The sequence below is a fragment of the Pollicipes pollicipes genome, unplaced genomic scaffold, assembly GCF_011947565.3.
Source record: "Pollicipes pollicipes isolate AB1234 unplaced genomic scaffold, Ppol_2.1 Scaffold_4002;HRSCAF=4701_pilon_pilon_pilon, whole genome shotgun sequence".
NCBI classification, from domain to species: domain Eukaryota; kingdom Metazoa; phylum Arthropoda; class Thecostraca; order Pollicipedomorpha; family Pollicipedidae; genus Pollicipes; species Pollicipes pollicipes.
The window spans coordinates 5,538,491-5,560,171 of record NW_023596420.1 but is presented as its reverse complement, the minus strand read 5'-3'; the positions used below and the strand labels follow the sequence as shown (position 1 = coordinate 5,560,171).

The following is a 21,681-nucleotide window of genomic DNA, read 5'->3' as shown; positions in this document are numbered from 1 at the left end:
CAGCAGCAGCACTGTACACACCTGTACTCCGCACATTGCTGTCGTCCGTTGCAAAGTGTGGCGCTCACTCAAGTGCCGCCGCTTATCAAAGGCTTTGGTCACGTGGTGTGAACGGCTTGCGGCGGTGACGTCACAGACCAGAAATTCATCTCGGCCGGACGAAAGCCGATTTGCGCAGGGTCGACACGAGACACGTTTGCAGCAGCGGCGCGCCGCGTTGTTGCAGCGTGACGACCTAGCGGGGTCGACACGAGACGCGTTTGCAGCAGCGGCGCGCCGCGTTGCTGCAGCGTGGCGACCTAGCGGGGTCGACACGGGACGCGTTTGCAGCAGCGGCGCGCCGCGTTGCTGCAGCGTGGCGACCTAGCGGAGTCGTCCGAGCCAAGTACACGAAAAGTCGAGTTTCTGAACAGTTAACAGGCGCAACGCGAGCAGGAGCGCAGCTAGAGTCTTGGTAGGTGGGATGGGAACAGGATGAGTTAAGGGCTTCCTAATGATGAAAATTTTTCAAAAATTACCAATTTTCACCACTTGATTTTGACGGTACAGAAGTTTCATTATTATATTTCGATTTTCAACTTTTTCAAGTGGAACAAAAGCCAAGATAGCTGCCTTAGGATGTGATTCTGCTTGTATATTGCAGTCAATAAACAGAGGAAAACAGGAGTTAGCAGACTGCATGAAGTAAACCAACGGTGTTTTTTTCATTTCTAAGTGAGCTATTTTTAAATTGATAAAGCTCAGAGGTTTCGTCAAGATATTGTCAGGGTTCTAAATTTGAACGTTGATAGGATATCAACAGTGTCCAGAACTTGTATCATATGGCCAAACCACATTGGGCTTGGAATGTTCCACCTCCGGTCCGAATCAACCGATGACAAAATTATTTGACATGCTTTTGTGCACGCGCGCTCGCGCGTGAATTGGACATTGACGCCCGTCGCTGCAGTCTGCTTACGCTTCGGCACTGCGGCTAGCCTTAGGCAGAGGCCAACAATCGGGCGAAAACTGTGACGCATTTGATAGACGTGTCCTTGAACGCTTTAAGACATCAGTTCGTGTGACTAGAAAACACCCCTGGCGGATATTTAGCCTGTGTGATTTCTTTATTGACGTTAGAAACGGATAAGCGTTTACAGCACCGCGGCTGGAATCTGGTGATGGAACTAAAAAAGTAAAGGTAAAATCCCTGCTTTTCGTGTCGCCGTAAATGTGAAGCTGTGCAGATGATAACCTCAAAGTAATACAGGTAAACATAGGCGCTGGTCTGATTTTCAGAGGTTTAAAATTATTTTGAGAGACACTCAGAAGAACTATGTCACGATGTCCGTTGTCACGCGCCTGGCGCCAACCGCCTGGTGTTGTATGCACTTGCCAATACCCGGTGGCGTCACTTCATATGCCTTCAGCAGGCCTGAGTCCCTTCCCCCTGCCTTGAATTGGGCCCCTTAATGCTCTTGTGAACGTCCCCAATGCATATGACAAAACGGAATGCTGGGCAAGAGAAATGCGTAATACTCTTGTCATCCTTTGACACGGCCAGCACTGATGATAGCTTGTAGGTGTACTTCCATTGACAATACCCTGTCCCAGAAGACCGTATATGCCAATGTTCCGTCTAAATCAGTACGCTAGGTGCCTACCAAAACACTCCTTTGTGTGCTAGGTCAGTCTTGAAATGTTTGGCAAATTGTTCATACGATGAGAGCTAGGTGCTTCACATAAAAGTTGGCCCATATTATCCTCAACCGTGACAAGTATAGTTATTGTGCAATCGTGACGGTGGCGGTATGAGGCCGCCATTGCACTGGCAAATCACGATCAGCGCGGCATCGAACAGCAAAGTCGCCCCAGATGCGCCGCCTGGCGCTCCAGCATGCGCGGCAGCTGAACCTGCTGCAGGCAGCCGGGTGTCCGGTCCACCGTCCGCGGTAACGAGCTCCTCGAGTCTGGAGGTGACCTTGAGGTTTTGAAAGTTCGCTGGCTCGTCCGCGCAGGCGCATATCTCTCGGCTACCGCGCAGCATGCAGTACAGCGGCGACTGGTCGGGCGAGTGGGAAGCCACAGCACGACAGTCTTAAGCTGATGTACGTTCCAGCGGACCAACCACCCAGCCATGCCAAGGGGGCCAATGCTGCCGTGCCGCGCCGTCCTGCTCGAGCTACTTCTGGTCCCGATCGATCCGGTGAACTCGCACTGGCGTGAGGCCGCCCAGAACGGTGGCAGTGCGGCGGCGACGTAGCCCTCTAAGCTGGTGTTGATATGATACTCGTTCTCGTCCTCAAAGGGGCGTCCTCTGTAGAGCCATGACTTGACAAATGAGAGATCACTGGTGACTAACGTGGGATAACCATTAGCTGACCCACCTTGTATAGATAGTAGTTGCACATAGGTAGTTGATGTCACCTTCCTGTGACTTCTTTACGAATGTGATATGCTGCTGAACCGAGTGTATACGATACAATTGGGAGGCCTCGTCCAGTGTTCCGTGTATTTGTTCTCGCTAAAAAGAAAGGATACTTTAGCACGCGTACGGTAACACGACTGAAAATCACAGGATATGCGCAAAAGTTAAGTTTGAATCTTTTGATTGGATGCATTTGTGGAACGAGTGCCCACAGCTAAGCAGTGCCTGTTTGGTGAGCCCTTAATTAATCGTAAGTCTCCGGGTCAACGGCAGAACTTTGCGGTGAAAGCTTAACATGCCGCAATGGTCAACAGGCCTATCGTGCCCTCTAGCTTTACCTGACCGTTAGAGCGGCCGCTGACAATGGTCGGAGGCTTTGCCAGTCAGGGACAAATAGCGCGAACGCCTAAAGCGACTCGTATCCATTGCGCCACAGATCTGTGAATCGGAAGGCAGGTGTTCCAACCAGCTGAACTATCGGGACGAACTTAAGTCCGTTGCGGGACGGAACGATTGAAAGTTCCGCTCGACGGCGTATCCTCCACCTGGTTGCACCTCAAAAAGGCGTCCACAAATGGGATCAACACAATTAGCGCGGCGTGTTCCGGGGCGAGAGTTCGTACCTTATATTCCAAAGAAATTTTGGTTTTATTCCCAAAGAAACTTAGGCTTTATTCCAAAGAAACTTTGGGATGGTGTTGACAGACCTTTGCGAAGAAACCTAAACATGAGTGCCGTTTCCAAATGTCGACTTTCTCGGTACAACTGAAGTGTGTTTTATAGCATCTCTTAATCACTGCCTCCTGGTATGCTATAGGTCGAGTCTTGGTATACTATAGTATACTTGGTATACTACAATATTCAGTATGAGAACTCCCGACTCATTACCCAAAGCATCGAGATTCAAGACGTGTCTTGCTTATATCACCTTGCATCACGTGCCAGCGTTTGCCCTGTTATATTCTCAAGGCAGCTGCTCTGGAGATCCATCCGGTCACCAATCTTTTCCCGCTTCATCCCCCCAGTAATCGACATGCCATTTGTTTACGGAAGCTGAATGTCCGCGTTCTGTTCACCTGGAAGTATTCGCAGATTTGGAGAGCTCCTCAATTAGACGACAATTATGCTAAGGTGTTGAATAGAAAGCGCATGAAGCAATGTATCGATTTTTATGCAAATAGTCAATATTCATTTTTGGCAAACGCACTGCCCCATTTTTCTAACTAGGCACGGGTTAGAGGTATAGCTAATTAAAAACGACGAATCATGTGAATCACTTTTAGCTATGTGTCGGCACGCGGGTGCGTGCTGACTGTACTTGGTAACTCGTGGACCGGTGCTGTCAGTATTTTCCCCTGGCCTGCGCTCTGCGGTCGGCAAACAGTGGTTGGGGAGCGGCAGCAGCGGAATGAAAGGAGAGCAGCTGGGGAACGGAATATGCCCGACAAGGTGGTGAGAAAGCGAACATTTTCCCTTTGAACTTGCTTTTTGAAAATGTGGAACTGAGTTGCGCCAGGTTTTCTCCATATGAGATGTAGAATGGATCCTTCCCCGGCCTGCGCTTTCAGAGAACTGCTGACATGTCTCCCGATCTGACTGAGTGTGCTCAGATCCCATATCGACAACACAAACCTCCGACATCGATAATCATAGGAGGAACAAGCGGTTCACGACTGCTTTATTCCAAGAAGAGCCGACGCCGTTAGCACCAGCAGCGCCACAACCAACAATGCTATGTTACTCAATGTCATTAGTGGGATACGTTGCATGTGCAGTACTATACTTGTATATATATCACATGTTGGTAGTATAACATCTGTAACACTATATTGTGCAATACAATACGCACTCATCGCTGGCGCACATTGCCTGCGCAACACTGTTCCATGCGCTCAGGGCACCGAATGAAGATTGTTTAGTTGTTTCCCACCTGCACACCGCGTGAGGTTGCCACGCCGCCTTCAGTGACATGGAGCAGCGATGGGCAGATCAGTGTGTTCTGATCTGGTCTGATCGTTGATGATCTGATCTGACTGCTTTTTGCAGGCTTTTACGAACCTTCCGTCAACTAGATACGAGAAAGGAAGGCGCTGAACTCCCGGTTTTTCGGCATTGTGGGTTGTAGTTGCTTTCTCTCACCGTATTCGGCCTCGAAGATAGGAGGAGGTACTGGTCGAGCGATGTTGTTGAGCAAGCAAAAAAAAAATCGCAAAAATGCGGGAGATAAATTAGTGCCTTAGACTGTGTTCATGCACACGGGGCTTTCACGAACATTAGGAGTTCATCCCACAAAGCCTGGCAATATACAGAACTGCGATTTTTTGGTCCGGCACCCAGTCGACTCTCGTTAATCAGAACACTTTTCATTTGGAACGATCTGCGGCACTTTGACATTTGGAGCAGCCCAGCACCAACAAATGCTGAACATGCAAAATACCGTTAGTGAAAACTGTCGGGCATATACACTAGGCCGTGGCAAAAATATAATAAAAACGCCCCTATTTCGATTGAACTTTGTTTATAAATTGGAATGCACGCCACTGATGCTTCTTTATGGTTCAAGGACAAATTGTTAAATGACGTCTTACTGGATGAATGCTTTCTTTGAATGATAACAACGAAATGCCTTTTTCTGTTACTTCTTCTCATCGCCATGTTTAGAGGGCGATAGACTCAAAGGTGAATTGCGTGATGACAGGACGTTGTGACGGCGCACAAATTGTTGAATGTTGAATTTTCGAAATTCTCACCAGCCGAAATTATAGTTAATGCAATGGGAATACGCCGAAACAGGCGAATAACAATTAGACGACTGAAAAATCAGCAAATGGTTTATTGGCCAGATACGTTTTTGCATATCTGCAAATTTGATTAATGGCAATTAGACGAATAAACATTTATCGAGTTATCGAGCAGCCAATTTCATTTTTGGGGGAATGTAAATCAGACGGTTTAAGTGTTTTGACAGAGACAAACCCACAGGATGTTATGCGCAGTCATAACATCCGCGAGTTTAACCTGCTGACACCACTTCAACGCATAACCACACAGCAAAAAAAAGGAACATTTGGTTAATTAACACTCATCTAAAAAGCATTTCGGCGGTTAGTGCATCACTTAAAAGTACTTTGGTAGTTGACATTCAAATAAAAACTTTCGGTGATAAGGATTCTACACAAGTACACTTTGACAACTTATCAGTTGAGTTAAGAACACTTCGGTGATACGGCTTCAACTGAACAACTCTTGGGCGAATAACTCATTCCAATAAAAAACATATCGGCTCGGCAACTAGCATTTGACTATAAAACATTTCGTAAGTTGTTCAGTACACTCGCGAGGAAATTTTTCGCTTAGATAAGACAGTAGTAATAGCCTTATTTCTCGGGGAAAAATCATGAGAATGGAGAAAAAAATTGGTTGATATTTCGGCAACATGCCTTTATCGAAACGACAGCACAAGACAGCAACTGCTCAGCCCTCCCAACCACCTTTGAAACTATGCGTCTGCTTCAAAAGCAGCCTTTTTGTGAATGTTTTGTTAGCATTGAAATGACAATGATTCCCAGTTCAACATTTTTTTTTTTCAATATCAACCTTGCCTGCTGGAAGCTGGCATGACAGCCAATAATGTAGGCAGCGAGGAGGCAATGAGAGGTGAAGAGTGAGGAGGTGCAGAAAATGTAGGCAATGAGGAAGGGAAGGGTTAAGGCTGCGTTGCCATCTTCGCTTAACCATAAGTTTACTTCGAATATGATATAGTTTTGTGGGATCTTGGTCCTAATACTGGAGTTCAATAAAAAATTGACATCTGGCTCTCCCACAGCAATATTGGGCATTTGATGATGATCGCACCCCTATTGCAACAGAAAAAGCTAGAAGTGAATCATTCTGCAGTCCTCATTTATTTTCATAAGTTCTTTGCACCTTCGTACCAGTAAGCAATGCCATATGGACGGATGCAAATGCAATAAATTTATTCACTGTGTTCGCTAACATTGAAGTGAAGCTTTTCTGATGGAGCCCTGATCATCATTACTAGTTTTATTAAGTGCAGGTTTCGAGGGAGGACAGCGTAACTTAAATGGCAGCCCACACTGGAAGAAAACAATCTGGGTTGCCTGGCTGTCTGAACTGGAATCGTGTCCGAGGTGTTAGTTTTCATACATGGAAGGGGCGAGGGGGAGGCAGCAAGCCATGTGCCTCACAACCTCCCCTCCCCTAAATGTGTTTATCACTAGATTTGGTCTGCTTAGGTTTGATTGCGGGTAATTTTTATCCTTTTTGTACTCTGTCTTCTTAAACAGATTTTTGGCTGAGCAGCATTGTGGTAATGGCCAGTGAATAAATCCTAAGAAAATAGGTTTGGTGTTATAGTTGCTGTTTCTTGACATTTTGTAGTTTCCCAGCTGGAAGTATTGGGGAGGTGACCAGGATGGAGGGGGCTCAAATTAACCTTTGTGGTGGGCAAGGCCCTCAAATCCTTTTAACACTCCTGTATCACGCATGACAAGTACCACATATGCGCCTAGATTTGTTTGCTACCTAGTTTGCAAAGAGCTCTTTTGGCTTGCTGATTCAATCAGTATCAATGTTTGCGTGCTGGGAATGAAAAATGTCGTTCTGATGTACAAGCTCTTTTGTTTTCATGATCTGAAATGCGAATTCTCACAACAGCATGTGTAAAATAATTTGAAAAGATGGTAGCCAAAATTCTTAACCTTACTGATTCACCATTTTCCATGACGTGGACTGAGAAAAGGGATGTCATTGTCATTACCCCTGCCATTCCCAAACTAAGGTAGGGTGTCCCGTAAACAAAACAAAAATGTGTTGTTCTCGACAATATCTCGCGTGTTGTCACAAGTTTTGTGTTGCTACTTGACCCCATTAGACCAAGTTAATGGTAAAATGTTCCTGAAAATCAGATTAGCTCAACTTTGCATGTTCAGACACACAACGCTACACAGCGTAGCAATATGGAATTTAAAAGAGTGTATTCTTCATCCATATTCAGTGCAATAGTGGACATCATTGCCATTTCTCGTTATGTAGCACCGCGTTAAGCTGCTGGCCACAATTTTAGCTGCAGAAATTCGGTCGGCGACACAGAATACATTTTTACCACTCCTGACTGGATGAACCAGGCCAGACAAGCTCGGCCTACGGCCTCGCTCAAATACAGCTCGGAGTGTCATCCCCCCCCCCCCCACGTGCACACAAACACAGCACAATTTAGCCAGAGTCTATAACAGTCAGTTCAGAAGATTTAAGCGTTTGATAGTCCTGGCTCATCCCACCTGGAAAACCGTCAGCAGCTGATACCTGCCGCGTAACCTACAGGTGAGGTCGCCTAGAACAGGTGGAGGCAGGATAGCACCGCCCTCGGAACAACACTGCTCTCATCAGTATCTGGCTGAACATGATCCATAGGTGCATGACCTCATTTCCATGTGAGTTCCTTGCAATATGCAGATGTAATCGAAAATATTTGGGCGCATGCCGTGGTACAAGTCGAATTTGTTTGCGTTCCGTTGTCAAACAAAGTGACATTCGTTGTTTTTGGCTTAGTTGACCTGATCACAGACGGCGCAACAGAAGCTTAGAGCAGCAGCCGTCCAGTTTGATATTTTTGTTTACGGCGAAATTTTCTAGTCGGCGGACATAGGGTTTCGAGGCTAGAACTTTACAAGGTGCCATTTTGTTGAGAACTTGTATGTATGTACTGACGTTTAAAAAACTCTCTCCAGCAATGGCTATTTTGAGTGTCGAGTTGATGAGATGAACAGGAGAGCCGTGTAAACAAGGACACTCGCAGCGACTTGTCTGAGTGTTTGGGAGAGATGGCGCGCATGAGACCAAAGTCATTGCCCAACATAAAAGCTGCAAACATTGCATCGCGTCCGTTTGATTGTGTCAGAGACGCTCGTCCTGCCACTCTGCAAGATTAAGTCCAGCTCTCGAGAGGCAATGCTTCCGTGAGGTTTCCCCTTGTCCGGTAGCATCATGATATAGCGACCACACTCTCCAGCACCCTGCTGGACCGGTTTGATTACATCCCGGCGACCAAGCTATCGCACTGCGCTGGACTGCGTTGTCCCTAATGGACGTAGCACCCGACAGGATGTATGTAAGCCATAGGTGGCTTCAGTTCAGTCGCTCTCTAAGGCGTTGGAGTTTTTGCGGTTTGCGGTGCAAAATGACCAGTGGATTAAAGCGTCGTGTCACACAGCGCCATGCTCGGATTTCCCGAAGCAAGCAAAAGAAGGTAGCGGGCCCGGGCTGCACCTGTTTCCGCGCGCTTCAAACAGTATAAAAGTGCTGACGCCGGGGTCTGCGGCACCACCAGCCAGGGCCCTTTTAACTTGTAACTACGGTCGGCCAAAAAGTCACCGCACTTCTCGCCGTACTGATGACATTACAGTGAGCTTTCTGCTGGTAAATTCAACTGCACTGTCCCGAGGTCTCATGCCGTTGTCGGGTCCCCTGTGTGTTGACTTGCAGAGCCACTCCCGATCGCCAACGGCCTCCCATGTTGCTGTTGAGTTCTTTACATCTGCGCGGAGGGCCTGAAGTGATGTATGGGTCCGATGCTGGGCTCCCAGGGCACTCTCGATGGCTCGGAGGCCCTCCACGGGTTCCTCCCACTCGCCCGGAAAGCTCTATACGCTGATGTCGAGGCTGCACACGGTAACCTGCCGGGATGATCTTAGTGACTCAGGAACCCTTTACAGTGATGTCAGGTTTTTCCCACTTGCTCGGAGGGCTCTGCTCTGTTGCTCAGTGCCATAGTTCTTAGCCTTCTGAGACACCCGATGCTCAAGAGCCCTCAACATTGGTGAGGATCGCTTCGCGTTGCTTCTCCTTGGTGGAGGGCCTTATACTCCCGTCGGGAGGCCTTTCTTCTATCTTGCCTGGGCTCGCTTGTCTTCAGTCGCTCAGGGGTTCGCCTCATTGGTATTGGGTACTTCAATGCTTGCTCGGAGAACTCTACGCTGTTGCCGGGTCTCATACATACTTTTCTGCTAATACGTCACCATCATGTTTAATGAACAAGACATGCAACAGAATGCGAACGTGACACAGACAGACACAAAAGGAAGAGCTTTAATCCAAGCACCCTGCCTAATGCAAACAAAATGAAATGCTTAATTACGACCAAGGTCACGATGCTGTTTGCTCACCTTTTTAGTTGGGCTGGAATGGTTAACCACCACACGCTTCACCGGGCATGTCACGTCCTATAGTAAGGCGAAAGCGGTACCTTGCTACACTAAAGATCGATGAATCGTCTAGATTTGAGCAGAAAATTTTGGAAATGTCAAACCACCACTGAACCGTCGTCGTCGCTGGGATTTGCGCCATGTAATGGAGCTCGTAGTTGATATGAAGGTACCTAGTATCTAATATATATATATATATATATATATATATATATATATATATATATATATATATATATATGTGTGTGTGTGTGTGTGTGTGTGTGTGTGTGTGTGTGTGTGTGTGTGTGTGTGTGTGTGTGTGTGTGTGTGTGCGTGTGTGTGTGTGTGTGTGTGTGTGTGTGTGTGTGTGTGTGTGTGTGTGTGTGTGTGTGTGTGTGTACGTGTGTGTGTGTGTGTGTTTGTGTGTGTATATACTGTTTGAGACATTCTGTCAAACAGATCGCTTCGTTGCTCTGCATACTTTTGGTACGAGAGGACGAAATGATAAATGCTTACAATTTGGTGTCTACACTGGTACTCCGGCGATGTTGTTTTCTGAACAAGAAATAAATGGGAGCTTACGCGGGACATATCCATTTTTCGTCTGACATGCAGAATGCTTCCTCTCCTTAATCGCACTGTGCGGCTGGTTGTAGTGACCGTGCTGGCATTTCTGAAATGTCTCTTAGTGTCTTGAGCGCGGGCATTAAGCATGCCTGCTGTGATGAAGTTCGTTGTGCATTTCCGGGGTCGTTTAGTTTGTTATAGAGCGTCAGTCGGTGTACATGTCGCCACGTTGTCAGTCTGCGCAGTCCTAAGACAGTTGACAGTTTGTCGAATGGCGTTCTGAAGAGTGCCCCAGTCACCAGTCTCGCGGCTCTGTTTTGTAGTGTTTCGAGTCTGATGGCGTCCTGCATTGTGATGTGTCCGTCGCAGATGGCGTCGCAATAGTCAACAAGAAGTCTGATGTACACTTTGCAAATTTGATTGAGTATGGGCCTCACTGGGCCGTGATTTAAACCAGTCTAAAACCGTTCTGTGATTCCAAAGTCATGTTTGCACTTGTACGACAGCTCTTTCAGCCATAACCTGTCAAAGTATTTAGAAACGCCTGAGACAGATTGCCTTAAAGTCGCGTCCTACGCCAAACGATTTGCATAGGTTGTCCTCAAGTATAATAGCCGCTGGTACGTGCTGTGGCTCTGGCGGTACGCACTTCATTTGCTTGAGGGAAGAGAACGTTCGGTGAAATGATCGTATATATTTAATATCCCATTTTCAAAAACGTCCAAGAGCGCCGAAAGGGCTCTTACTGGCCGATAGCGGGAATAGTCCGATGGCGAGCCCTTGTTTTTAAATGCTGGTTTGATGTATGCTTCTCTAAACTTGCTAGGAAATAGTCCTGGCGCCAGTGATTTGGTTAACAGCTGTGCGCGTGGTTTGGAGATGAGAAGTGTAAAAACGTGAGTAATTTGACATGTACTCCGTCGGGACCCGTGGATTTCCTTGCATCGAGGGAGTCAACAATTTTTGGGACTTCTTGTTCAGAGATGTAACGTTTGCTGGATGGGTACCCGCAGAGCAGTGATGGTGTTGTTTGGTTGTAGCAGGTGCACACTCCGCACAATCTCACCGCAGTTGTCTATGAAGATGAGGTCACGTAGATTTTCGCAGTCGTCAGCTGTTCGTGTACGTTGTTTGACAAGATGTCGTAAACGTAGCGTTTCTCTCGTGTCCTTTAGTGTGTGATCAAAAGTTGTGATGCCGATGTGTTGATAAATTCATTCAACATCAATGTTGCCAGCGTTCATATCACCCATTATCACCGTCGATGTGGGAGCATGGACTTGCGCTTGACATTGATTCTGTGAGGTATTCAGTGAAGAGTTGTAATCGGTCCGCCGTTAAATTTGGTGGGAGGTAAGCAAAGCATGCTAATGACGTGAAATTCCGCGTTTCATTATTGGCCTGTATCCCCTCTTCGTCATCTAACTGTAACTGGTTTAGTCTTTGGAACGCCCAGCCTCATAAGTGGTGATAAGCTTTTATGCGCAAATGCCAACAATAACTTTACGCGCCGGTAGCACCGTTTAGTTAACTTTTCTTGATTGTCGAATTTGTGTTGTTCATTTTACTGTTGAATCACATCAACATACTTTATGTTCCTCCATTACAGTCTTGAACATGCAGCGAAATATTCCCTCCCTCCCAATGTAACGGCACATAAGCAATTTAAGACAACTTCCAGGGAGTCAACCCATAATTTCACTGCCAAGGAAGTACACGGGACTGTCTAAAAATTGGACTGTTCTTGCCGCCCTCGATCACCACCACGCACATTGCAACATCCGCGTCACGCCACGTCACTTGAGTCGTTGCAATGTGAAATTACTGCAAAACTACTGCTTCAGTTTCATTCATTCACAGCAAGATCAGCAGCCTACGCAATTCACTTTTCCGGTGGCCTCACCGCCATAAAGATAGGTACTCATTTGTACAAGCAACATTGGTTATCGTCTAGTCAGCTAGACGGATAGCCACAGATCGATCAGTTAGCCGCAGTGGCTATCAGCCGACCCGGCTAGTCGGCCATGAGGAAGCTAGAGCCTTTGAAAAATACATACGTACGTGTCCCGGCTGTAGAGTTGGGATGCGTATAAATTGAATCCGTTATTCAGCTACGATTATATATTTTTGCGTTTTCCGTTAGTTCAAGCATGCCGAAACTGTTGGGTGTGATTAAAAAACGTTCGTGTAAGCCTTTAACCTGTCAGAAAAACACGAGGCGTGACGAGCAAATGTCTGAGATCGGTAGGAAAACAACAAAGGGAAGGAAAATAAGCCGATGTCAGTTTGTCTTAAGGATAAATAATGATTGTTGCATTTGGTGCTATCTAGTGCTGCGTACCCCAATGCTGCGTGTCCCTCCCCTTCACTAAATCCTAAATCCTGAATCCCCCTGGGTTTAGCCCCGTGCTAGCTTGGCTCGCGCTAACTAGCAACGCGCCGGAACATTCTGATTGAAAATATAAAGATCTGGTAAACTTCGGTGAACGCCAAACTTCTTGGGTGACGCGCATGATCTCTCCAGCTGCATGCCCTGACCTCGTGCGCCCTGGTCTTGTGTCGTAGGATTGGTTTTGCCCGTTCACTTATTGCCAATGGTTAGTGGAAATCGTTCTTACTCGACACTCCTATCCGATATTTCTTAGCCTCGTTGGTGATCTGGAGTGACCTTTGCAGCGCATGAATGATCCCGGCTGGCACACAGTCAAGCCAGCTGATGAATCCCCGTTCAAGGTGGCCCAAAGCAAGAATGTAATCACCAAACACCTACCGGTAAAAGCACGAATGCCGTGGAAGCCTCGGGCGATGGTGTTACGGCTCTGCAACCTGACGTGGCGCCGAAGGGATTTTCCACCAGAACGTGAAAAATTGAATAACACTGCAAAGTTGCACGCCCCACCTAAAACGATTCAGGTAAGCCTCACAACTCAAGATCAGGAAACTTCCAGCCACAGTCGACCGCACTCAAATGACAAACAAAACCGACCATTCCGTCACCGAGCTCCATCCTCCTCGTCCGCGGATCGGTGATAAACACGGAGACACAATCTGGCCCGGCCGTCCCACCCGAGGCCGCCACAGTTCAACAGGTGTCATCGTTTCTTATTGCCCGGCACGGAGCGCTGCATATCGTCACATCTGATGCAACGGAGCCTTACAAACCAGCAGCCGTCACGGTCAGCACTGACTCACAGGGGAAGGTCCCGGGTCACTCAGTCCGAGAGGTTTCTGGACTTCATCAGACATAAAGGATAAGCCACTGACGTAAAACAACACGTGGCTGCGTCGCAGGAAGCAATGCTGAAGGCACGTGGTGCATCACCCCTTGCCCATGTGGAGGTAATCCTTTGGACGATCCCCGCGGCCCCCACCCGAATCTAGCATGCGATGACCTTCACCGTCGGGACGGTTCCTGTCCCGGCCAGTTCGCCCCCGCTCCTGTGACTGGAGACAATCCTGCTGCACAGCGGGCGCAGCGGTGTCGTTGCACCTTTCGTGCATGTCTCACATCTCGCGCATGTCTCGAAGAGTGAGTGTGTTGGACTGGCTATCCAGCACTACTTTAAAACTTCTCGCTTTACTCGAACCCGCGAGCCTGTGTCACCATGTCATAGCCCTGCTTCCCCTGCCTGTCTCCGCATGTCCAGTCATTGTCCGACATGTCAACCGTTGGGCATGTTCGGCAATTTTCATGGCGGACAACATGAAATCAGTTTTAAAAGGCAAGCTTCCATTCAGCTGTGACACAACACGTCGGTGTGCGGTGTGAGCGAGGACCACCCCCGCCCCCCGAAACTCGGACACCATCCTGCGAGCATGATTTATGACAATGAACGCACAAAGATTCAACGCGTCGCATGATGCTGCTCCCGAAAATGAAGCGCGCTTAAGAACACAGACAAACCCGCCACGTAGCACCATGGCGTGCTTACGATAGCGCCATGTAGTAGAAGACGAGCTCGTAGTACGACCTGACGTGCAACAAAGCACGCCACGTGGTACGCTGGCACGCTCACGACGGCGCCACGTCCTAGTACGCCCGCATGTGATGTGACGTGTCACGCGGCACAAAATAAGCGCACGGCAGCCGAGCACAGCGGAAGGCACCGGCAATCCACGCCCGCCCCGCCTCCCCCCGACTCCTCACAACGCATCCGGTGCCTCCGAGGCAGGCGGTGGCGGGCCTTCCCCAGACCGCGGCGCGCGCACCGCAGGGTCACGTGTGGCCGGGCCGCTGCAGCGCCGCCGACGGCGCGTCTTCGGCGCGCGCCGGGCCCGCCCACGGCTCGCGCGGCTCCTTGGCGAACTTGGCCGCCACGGCGCGCCGGTACAGCGCGACGACGAGCGGTGCGGCGCGGCGGCCGTGGCGCAGGCAGCTGGTCAGCTGCGCCGCCGACAGTCGGCCGCTGGCGTGCGTCGATACCAGCTCGCCGGACGCGCCGTTGAAGACGGCGGTGACGCTGCCGGCTGCCTCGGCGCCCTGCAGCGACAGGGGGTCAGCCGACAACGGACGGGAAAGGGGGGGGGGGGGGTCGGGAGTCACGATGGTGGTCTTCCTTACGAAGGACCGCCTGACACACGGGTCACACCCATGAACGCGGGCCAGTGCATCACGTCCAAATAAACGGCCCGTTCCAAGAAGCCTTCATCGATCCAACGCTAACCCATTTGTTGTGTTATCAATCGACGTAACCCATCTGCCGACGCCATTAGCGTCGCCACCTTTCGCGGAAACACGGGCAAGTGGAAACTTCTCGAGGCGCAATTTGAGCCCGGCCATCACGATGACGAGCCAACGAACCTTGACCGTTTGGTCATGACGCCCTATAGCCCCAACCGGACATCATTCCAGCTGCCTCCTCGGTGGAGTCGCCCCCAGCAGCCTGCGGTGGATCTCACGCCACGAACATACCGCCAGGTCGGGATGACGCAACAGCTGGCTGGGAATTTCATGGCCATTCTTGGAGTTCGTAGCCCATCGCACATTTTATTCGTCACCAAAACGAGGGTAAATTTTCCGGCTCAGCAAACTACAAATACGCGATGCGTTTTTCCAGACCGTCAACTATTCAGCTCGTGCAATAATTCAAGCTCGAGGTTATCACAAGTGCTAAGTAGCAACCATTTCAGACACGGCAAGTTATGAACTCCACACTGGTAAATCCAATGCTAAGTAAAACAGTTCTAAAAATTATCGAGTGAGGTTTCATGATAACTTTAATGGGGAAATCTCGGCTCATGCTAAGCTCACTTGGCACACTCTAAGCAGTGCTCCTTGCTTGCAGCCAGATCCATACAACCGGGAAATTCACGCCACTTCAGAGACAGCTTTCAACTTCCGGTTTTCAACCAAACGTGTGCACGATTCATCCCATACCATGACACACATATTTTCCAAGCTAGCACATCTATACATAATTGCGTCACCACGATGTTGATTGCAATGCATAAAGGTCATTCACATGTTGTAATAACGGTACCGAAGGCAGCTTTAAGACGCAAGAATGTGCAACAGAATAAAGAGGATAGTGGTTGGGGAACGAGCGAGGGTAAAGCAGCTTGGGTCATTTCTGACAAGATTGGCGCCGCGGTGGACATAACAGGCCGAGAAGGCAGGCAAGCGGACAGCTAAAGGGTAAAAAGGCCTTTGCTATGCTAGGCAATACGATCTCCTGTACGGTGACCAGAGTATGATGCGTTCACTTCACGCTATCATGATCATCATCTCCCTAAACCTTGACGGACTGACTGAGACGTCATGCATGGGACTAGCATTACAGATGGAGCAATGATTCGGGCCACCGCCCCCGTCTGGTGTGTTGTACGCACACTCAGACACACTAACGAACACAGTACACAGTGCACATCATGACTGCATGCTAAAACAGCAGACGAGGTGATCGTCGGGGCATTAAACTACTCGTTTTAAAATTAATCGCATTGTCTAGCGTAACGATGACAAGTTCCACAAGCTGTACCCATCAACATCCATTTAAATTATTTCCGCCCAGCTCCTGAGCCTAAACAGCTACTTAAGTTGTGGACTGGGGACCGCAGTGCAGGGCAAACCTCGCCCACCGCCCACTTCCCTGGCGCTCCGACCCCGCGTCACGCCCCAAAACTCCACGCCGCTCGGAGCCGGCGCCTGGCCGGCCGTGACGTCAGCGCGTGACGTCAGCGCGGCCGGGCCGGGCCGCGCGAGGCAGCGGCGGGGCGTACCTGGCGCTGGGCGGGTGTCGGGTTGACCAGCACGTCATCGTCGACAGGCACGCACGTGACAGCCGCCGGCATGAACTTCATGGGCAGCGCCGCGTCCAGCAGCGCCAGACAGGCGGCGTTCACGCAGGTGGAGAGCAGCAGCTGACGACGGACGCACGCTGACGTTCATTATTGCACGCCATTGGGCAACACTCCACGTCCGGCAGCGGACGCGGGGATTCCTGACCCGGCGTCGAAGAGGCACGTCCGTTACAGGGACTGTGACGAATTCGGATCTGGCGCAGCCTCCGGGGACTTCCATGGGGCCCATGTGCGCTCGGAAGGCGCCGGATGGCCGCAGTCCGACTCCGATGACTTTTACATTCCTGGCGCGCCCGGTCGCTAAGTCACCCACCGTTAAACCAGGGCAATGCTGATCTGTCGAACTCGTCCGTCCCGATTGCTCAGTTGGTTAGAGCAGCTGTCTTTGGATTACCCCAGCCGTGGCGGGGTGGGTTCGAGCCGCTTTAAGTACTCGCTATCTGTCCATGACTGGGATGGCCTGCGGCTGGTGGCAGCGGCCGCGATAAGGGTCAGGTGACGTCACATGGCAGGATGGGCTGTGCCTAGCATTGTGGCATGTCAAGTTTTGCCGCAAATGCCTGACGTAGAGCTGGACTTCACGCTCGAATGGGCGGTCGAGGCTCACGCAGCAGACACTGCTTAGCACGGGCTCGGGGCTCAGCACTCCGTCGGATGAAAAGGCTAGGGCTGCATATGTTTTAAAAAAAAACGGCATCCCTGGACCCGCTTGACCATGGATGGCGATGGCCACCTTATTCTCAACCTCCAGTATGATCGTTTCTTTACAAAGAGCGCACTTCTTACACTAGCCGCATTCTTTCACAAGAGCGCATTTCTTCTACAACCGTTATTGCATACGCGGCCACGGTGGGTGCAATTTTCATAGTCACGGTTCCACGTCGATGGTCGATGGTCGGTGGTCGGTGGTCGGTGGTCGGTGGTCGGTGGTCGGTGGTCGGTGGTCGGTGGTCGGTGGTCGGTGGTCGGTGGTCGGTGATCGGTGGTCGGTCGGTTGATCGCTATGGTCGCTATGGTCGGTCGCTAAAGGAGCTGGACAGAACATGTACAGAAGTAGGTACTAGAAAGGTAGGACGAAGGTATGCGAGTAAATATGGAGCAGTTATTAAGGAAAACTTCTACATCAGAAAAAGTACACCCAAGACGACCTCTTATTAGCGAGCGCACACTCAGGTTATATCATTCCATGTTCAATATGGCATTGCTTGATCTACAATCGAGAACAGTCCAGGCTAGCGTTGCTCGTGTGCCAGACGACAGTCGGTATTGAAAGCACTTCACCCCGATCTGTTTGTAACTGCTTGGTGACATGTCAAAGGCTTATAAACCGGCTTCGAATGAGCATGGGGTCTCTTTGCAGGGTGCATTCTTTAGCGCAACACACCACATTCACGGCGGGTGAACGCTCTAAATTTCAGCCGGCCGGATTTTTATCTGTGCGAGTGCCCGAACTGCAGGCTGCCAGCAGAGTTCCCAACGTGGAGACATAAGCGAGCTGTAACCACACCGATACACATGTATGCCACCCGGAAGCAGCCGCTGCTCCCACCAAAGCGGGATTTTGTTTAGCCCAAAAAGGCAGCCATATAGGAGTCGCAATCGAGTAGGTGTGTTACTGGTCATCCCAAATTCTGTGGTAAGTCGTGTCAATTCGCACGAATTGTGCTTCGCATTGGCGTACTTTTCATGCGTGTCTTCGTGACCACATGTTAAAGACATCTACTTCGCTTGCACCAAAACCGTAAATTGCCAGCAATCATGGACAAGATGATAAGCGTGTGGTATTAGGTGATCCTAACCGGATGTTGAGCTCTCATTTACTAATAACCAAACATGGGTCAGTGCCAAAGGCTTCATTGTTTGGGTTTATGGTTAAATTGGAGTACTGACTCCATTAAACCAGGCGTATAGCTTTTTCTCCATCGGGAGGAGCTTCAGCCCTATGCTTTGGAATGAGAGTGGGCCAAATCCGCGAAAAAAATCCGTTTGTTGGCATACTTCAAGAGCACGTTTCACTTTTCAATCGCTCGGATCGATCAAATTCAAATTAAATCCCCTTAACTCATTTTGCGGCAGTCATCGGTGCTGACAGCACAGTCGCACTCAGCGAGCATTGGTCGTCAGAGCCAATACATTACACGATACGACGACAAGCGTGCAGAATGTCCGCGTAATGCATACCGTCGTCAATGTGGCACAAAACTGCAACAGATATGAAGCGAGATACACTGGGTAAGTGCCACACCCACAGACGCAGCTATCGTTGCCGCGTTTCCGCCACACCACACGTCTGCGCCTCACGCCTGGGCCTCGACATGCCCGGGGGGGGGGGGGGACTGACCGTGTTGTCGGGCTCGAGGACGTTGAGCGCCACGCTGACGGCGGTGCGCGGGTGGAGCGCCGTGAATACGCACTCCTCCAGGGTGGCGCGTACCAGCTGCTCCACGCGCCGGTCCTCCACACCTGCCCGACACGCCGCGGACATGGTCAGAGCGCGGATCATAGACACGGCTCACGGGCACGGCTGGCGGGCACGGACTGACGGACACCGCTGACGGGCGCGGCTGGCGGGCACGTCTGACAGACACGGCTGACGGGCACGTCTGACGGACATGTCTGACTGACACGGCTGACGGATGTGAGAAGCAGCCGGCCGCGCATCGCTGCGCCGCCGCCCGGACGGCGGCGGCGAACGCGAGCGACCAGGGCTTTGGCCACAGCGTACGCTTTAGGTGACGCCGATTCACCGCACACTTCTAAGAACGTGAGAGGCGTTATCTGGCAGCGACTGCGAGGGGGCTTCGAGATGAAGCCACAGCATCCAAAGCAACTGATACGTATGTGCAATTTCTTCTGTGGCAGAGTAGACGTATTTTGCTTACACCCGATTTATATCTGAGCCTTCATTCTTCTTGCCTTTGATGTTCCAAACGGATGCAACACGAAGCAATATCCATCACTGCCCTAATTGCGGATTTCCAAGGTCAGTCCAGTGACCTAGTCAGATGTTAGCCCAAAACAGGAATCTTGAAGGCTGCTGGTTTCAGGCTTATAGCTGGCTGTATTACGGCCTCTGCTCCCAAATCAGCAAGAGAGTTAGACATCAGTACATGTTTTGTAAATGGTCAAAACGCTGCGCTGCTGCCTGGCAGTCAGCGTCGATATCACGGTCACAGTTCCGTCCGGATACTCCGTTACCCGCACCCCGCGCACAGCCACAGCAGCATCAGCCCACGCGAGCCGCCGCCGACCGGCGTACCTTCGACGCCCTGGTGGGCACGGAACGAGACCTCGATGGAGGCGCGGTCCACCAGCTCGCGCTGCGGTCGCACCTCCACAGGGCCGAACGTGGAGGCCAGCACGGCCGCTGGACCTGCCGACAGATGGCAGGCACGATCAGGCGACTGGCTCGACACGGAACTGCCCTGCCCGATTGTAGCAGGGCATGGGGTCTGCGGGTGCACCCGAGAGCAGTGACTTTCCAAAGATTTTACCCGAATCTTTTCGGATAGGTGGATTTCCGAAATCAGAGCTCAGGCTGAGCAGTGTGTGTTGTGTGAGCAGTGGACTTGACCATCCAATCATGCAGGTTCTGGTTCAATGGCAGAATTTGGTGGTGAAAGTTTAATGTACCACAATGCTGGGTACAGTCTGTCCTGCCCTCTGACGTCACCTAACCTTTGGCATGGCATTTGGTGCTGCCACTGGTGGCAGGCCATATCTGTCATGGGAAAATAGCCAGTGTCTTGGGGAACTCAAACCCTCCCCGCCACTGGTGGGTGGATGGGAAAGCAGGCATTCTAACCAACCAGGCCAATGAGACAGATGTGTGCTTGACTCTGTCTAGAGTTAAAAATAGCATCAGAAATTTGATATCCTTGGATTGCAGCACAGTGGAATCATTTTCCTAGGATTTCTTTAGTCAGGCAGTGAGTTCAGCCATAAAATACTGGTGATTAGCCAGTACAGACACCATGATGAATACCTCAGTGGCATCCTGTGATTAAATGGTTAACATATGTATGTATTCCAGGCAGATTTCTCTCCAAAACAGCTGTAGCTGGAGTTGACTAATGTCTTCACCGGAATGGGTTTGAGCTATGATAACGTTCTTCTTGAATCAGTCAATTCAAAGTATGTAGTGTTACTTAAGGTCATTGCTAGGATTCAAGCCCATCCTTTGCAAGACAGAGCCAAAACTGTTTCCATCATTACAAAGTAAACACAACTATGTTGTGAATGGAAGGCATCTTGAATCTGCATTTAAGCCAGCCTTGCCCGTGTAAAGGAGTTGCGGTTGCACCATATACCACAAAACAGTATGGTGGATTACATTTTAATAGCTATTTAATATGTTATCTAGTGACTTGAATAGGGGACTGCAGACTACATATATTTAAACAGCCACACCGATGCTCTAAAAACAGCACCATGTGTATGTTATGCAGTGACAGTAATTAAAAAAATAGCAACTAATAAACACATCACCAACCATTGCAAAGCAGTGCAGAACCATCACATTGAGACAATATGCCCAGTTCACAGGAACAGGTGTCTAAAGCGTCAACTGGCTCAGCTGGATCGTTCCTCATCATGCTTGGCTATCCTGTGTTCCATACACAATGTTCTGGAAGAGTAAACAGTGCATGGGTTACAGCATATTAGACTACAAACACGATACAAAATGGCAGGAACATAACAGGTGTAGGTTTAATGTAAGAACAAGTTCTGTATGTCAGCATCTAAAAGCTACCCTACAAAATGTGAGATGCTTTAACATCAAATCAGGGCAGCAGTATTTTTGCACACCTGCCAGGCTGCACTTTGTGGTTTTGATTCTTGAGTACTCTGTACAATAAATGATATCTACAAATTAAAAAGCAAAAGAGCAAAATGCTTGCACTTCATAATTTATCAGTAGTTGGAGCCTCTACTTGCCCCAAAAAAGAACTTAACTCAGTGTGGGTATACATTGGTACGTAACGTTAAAAAGTATCGCACATCATTCATTGTGTTTAAGGCGGGACACATCGTAAAAAAATCACAAAACAGGTAGATTCATGCTCCTACCTTCGAATTTTAATAATTACGATAGCCCATACATACATACCGATACGATACGTCCCGGGCGTCGCACACACTCAACAACCTCGGTGTTCCTTACGTTCCGGCCGACAATGTTTGCGGAGGGAAGAGCATTGG

General features: G+C 49.6%; 1 protein-coding gene across 1 annotated transcript; it reads right to left on the bottom strand.

Annotated features, from left to right (window-relative positions):
* Positions 1-14,107: 14,107 nt before the first annotated feature.
* Positions 14,108-21,102, bottom strand: Rrp46 (exosome complex component Rrp46). The gene is made up of 6 exons (XM_037216401.1): positions 20,972-21,102; positions 19,739-19,852; positions 18,821-18,942; positions 16,399-16,539; positions 14,577-14,659; positions 14,108-14,150 (listed from the first exon to the last, which is right to left on the bottom strand). Exons 1-6 carry the CDS (start codon positions 21,072-21,074, stop codon positions 14,108-14,110), a joined length of 606 nt encoding a protein of 201 aa, XP_037072296.1. The 5' UTR covers positions 21,075-21,102.
* Positions 21,103-21,681: the final 579 nt, after the last annotated feature.

Excerpts from the sequence above, each read along its gene's own strand:
- Rrp46 (XM_037216401.1), bottom strand. The coding sequence starts at position 21,074 with ATGATGAGGAACGATCCAGCTGAGCCAGTTGACGCTTTAGACACCTGT. Across the intron at positions 16,540-18,820 it reads TCCTCGAGCCCGACAACACG|CTGCTGCTCTCCACCTGCGT; the intron begins GTCAGTCCCCCC and ends GTCCGTCGTCAG. Across the intron at positions 14,660-16,398 it reads CGACACCCGCCCAGCGCCAG|GGCGCCGAGGCAGCCGGCAG; the intron begins GTACGCCCCGCC and ends CTGTCGCTGCAG.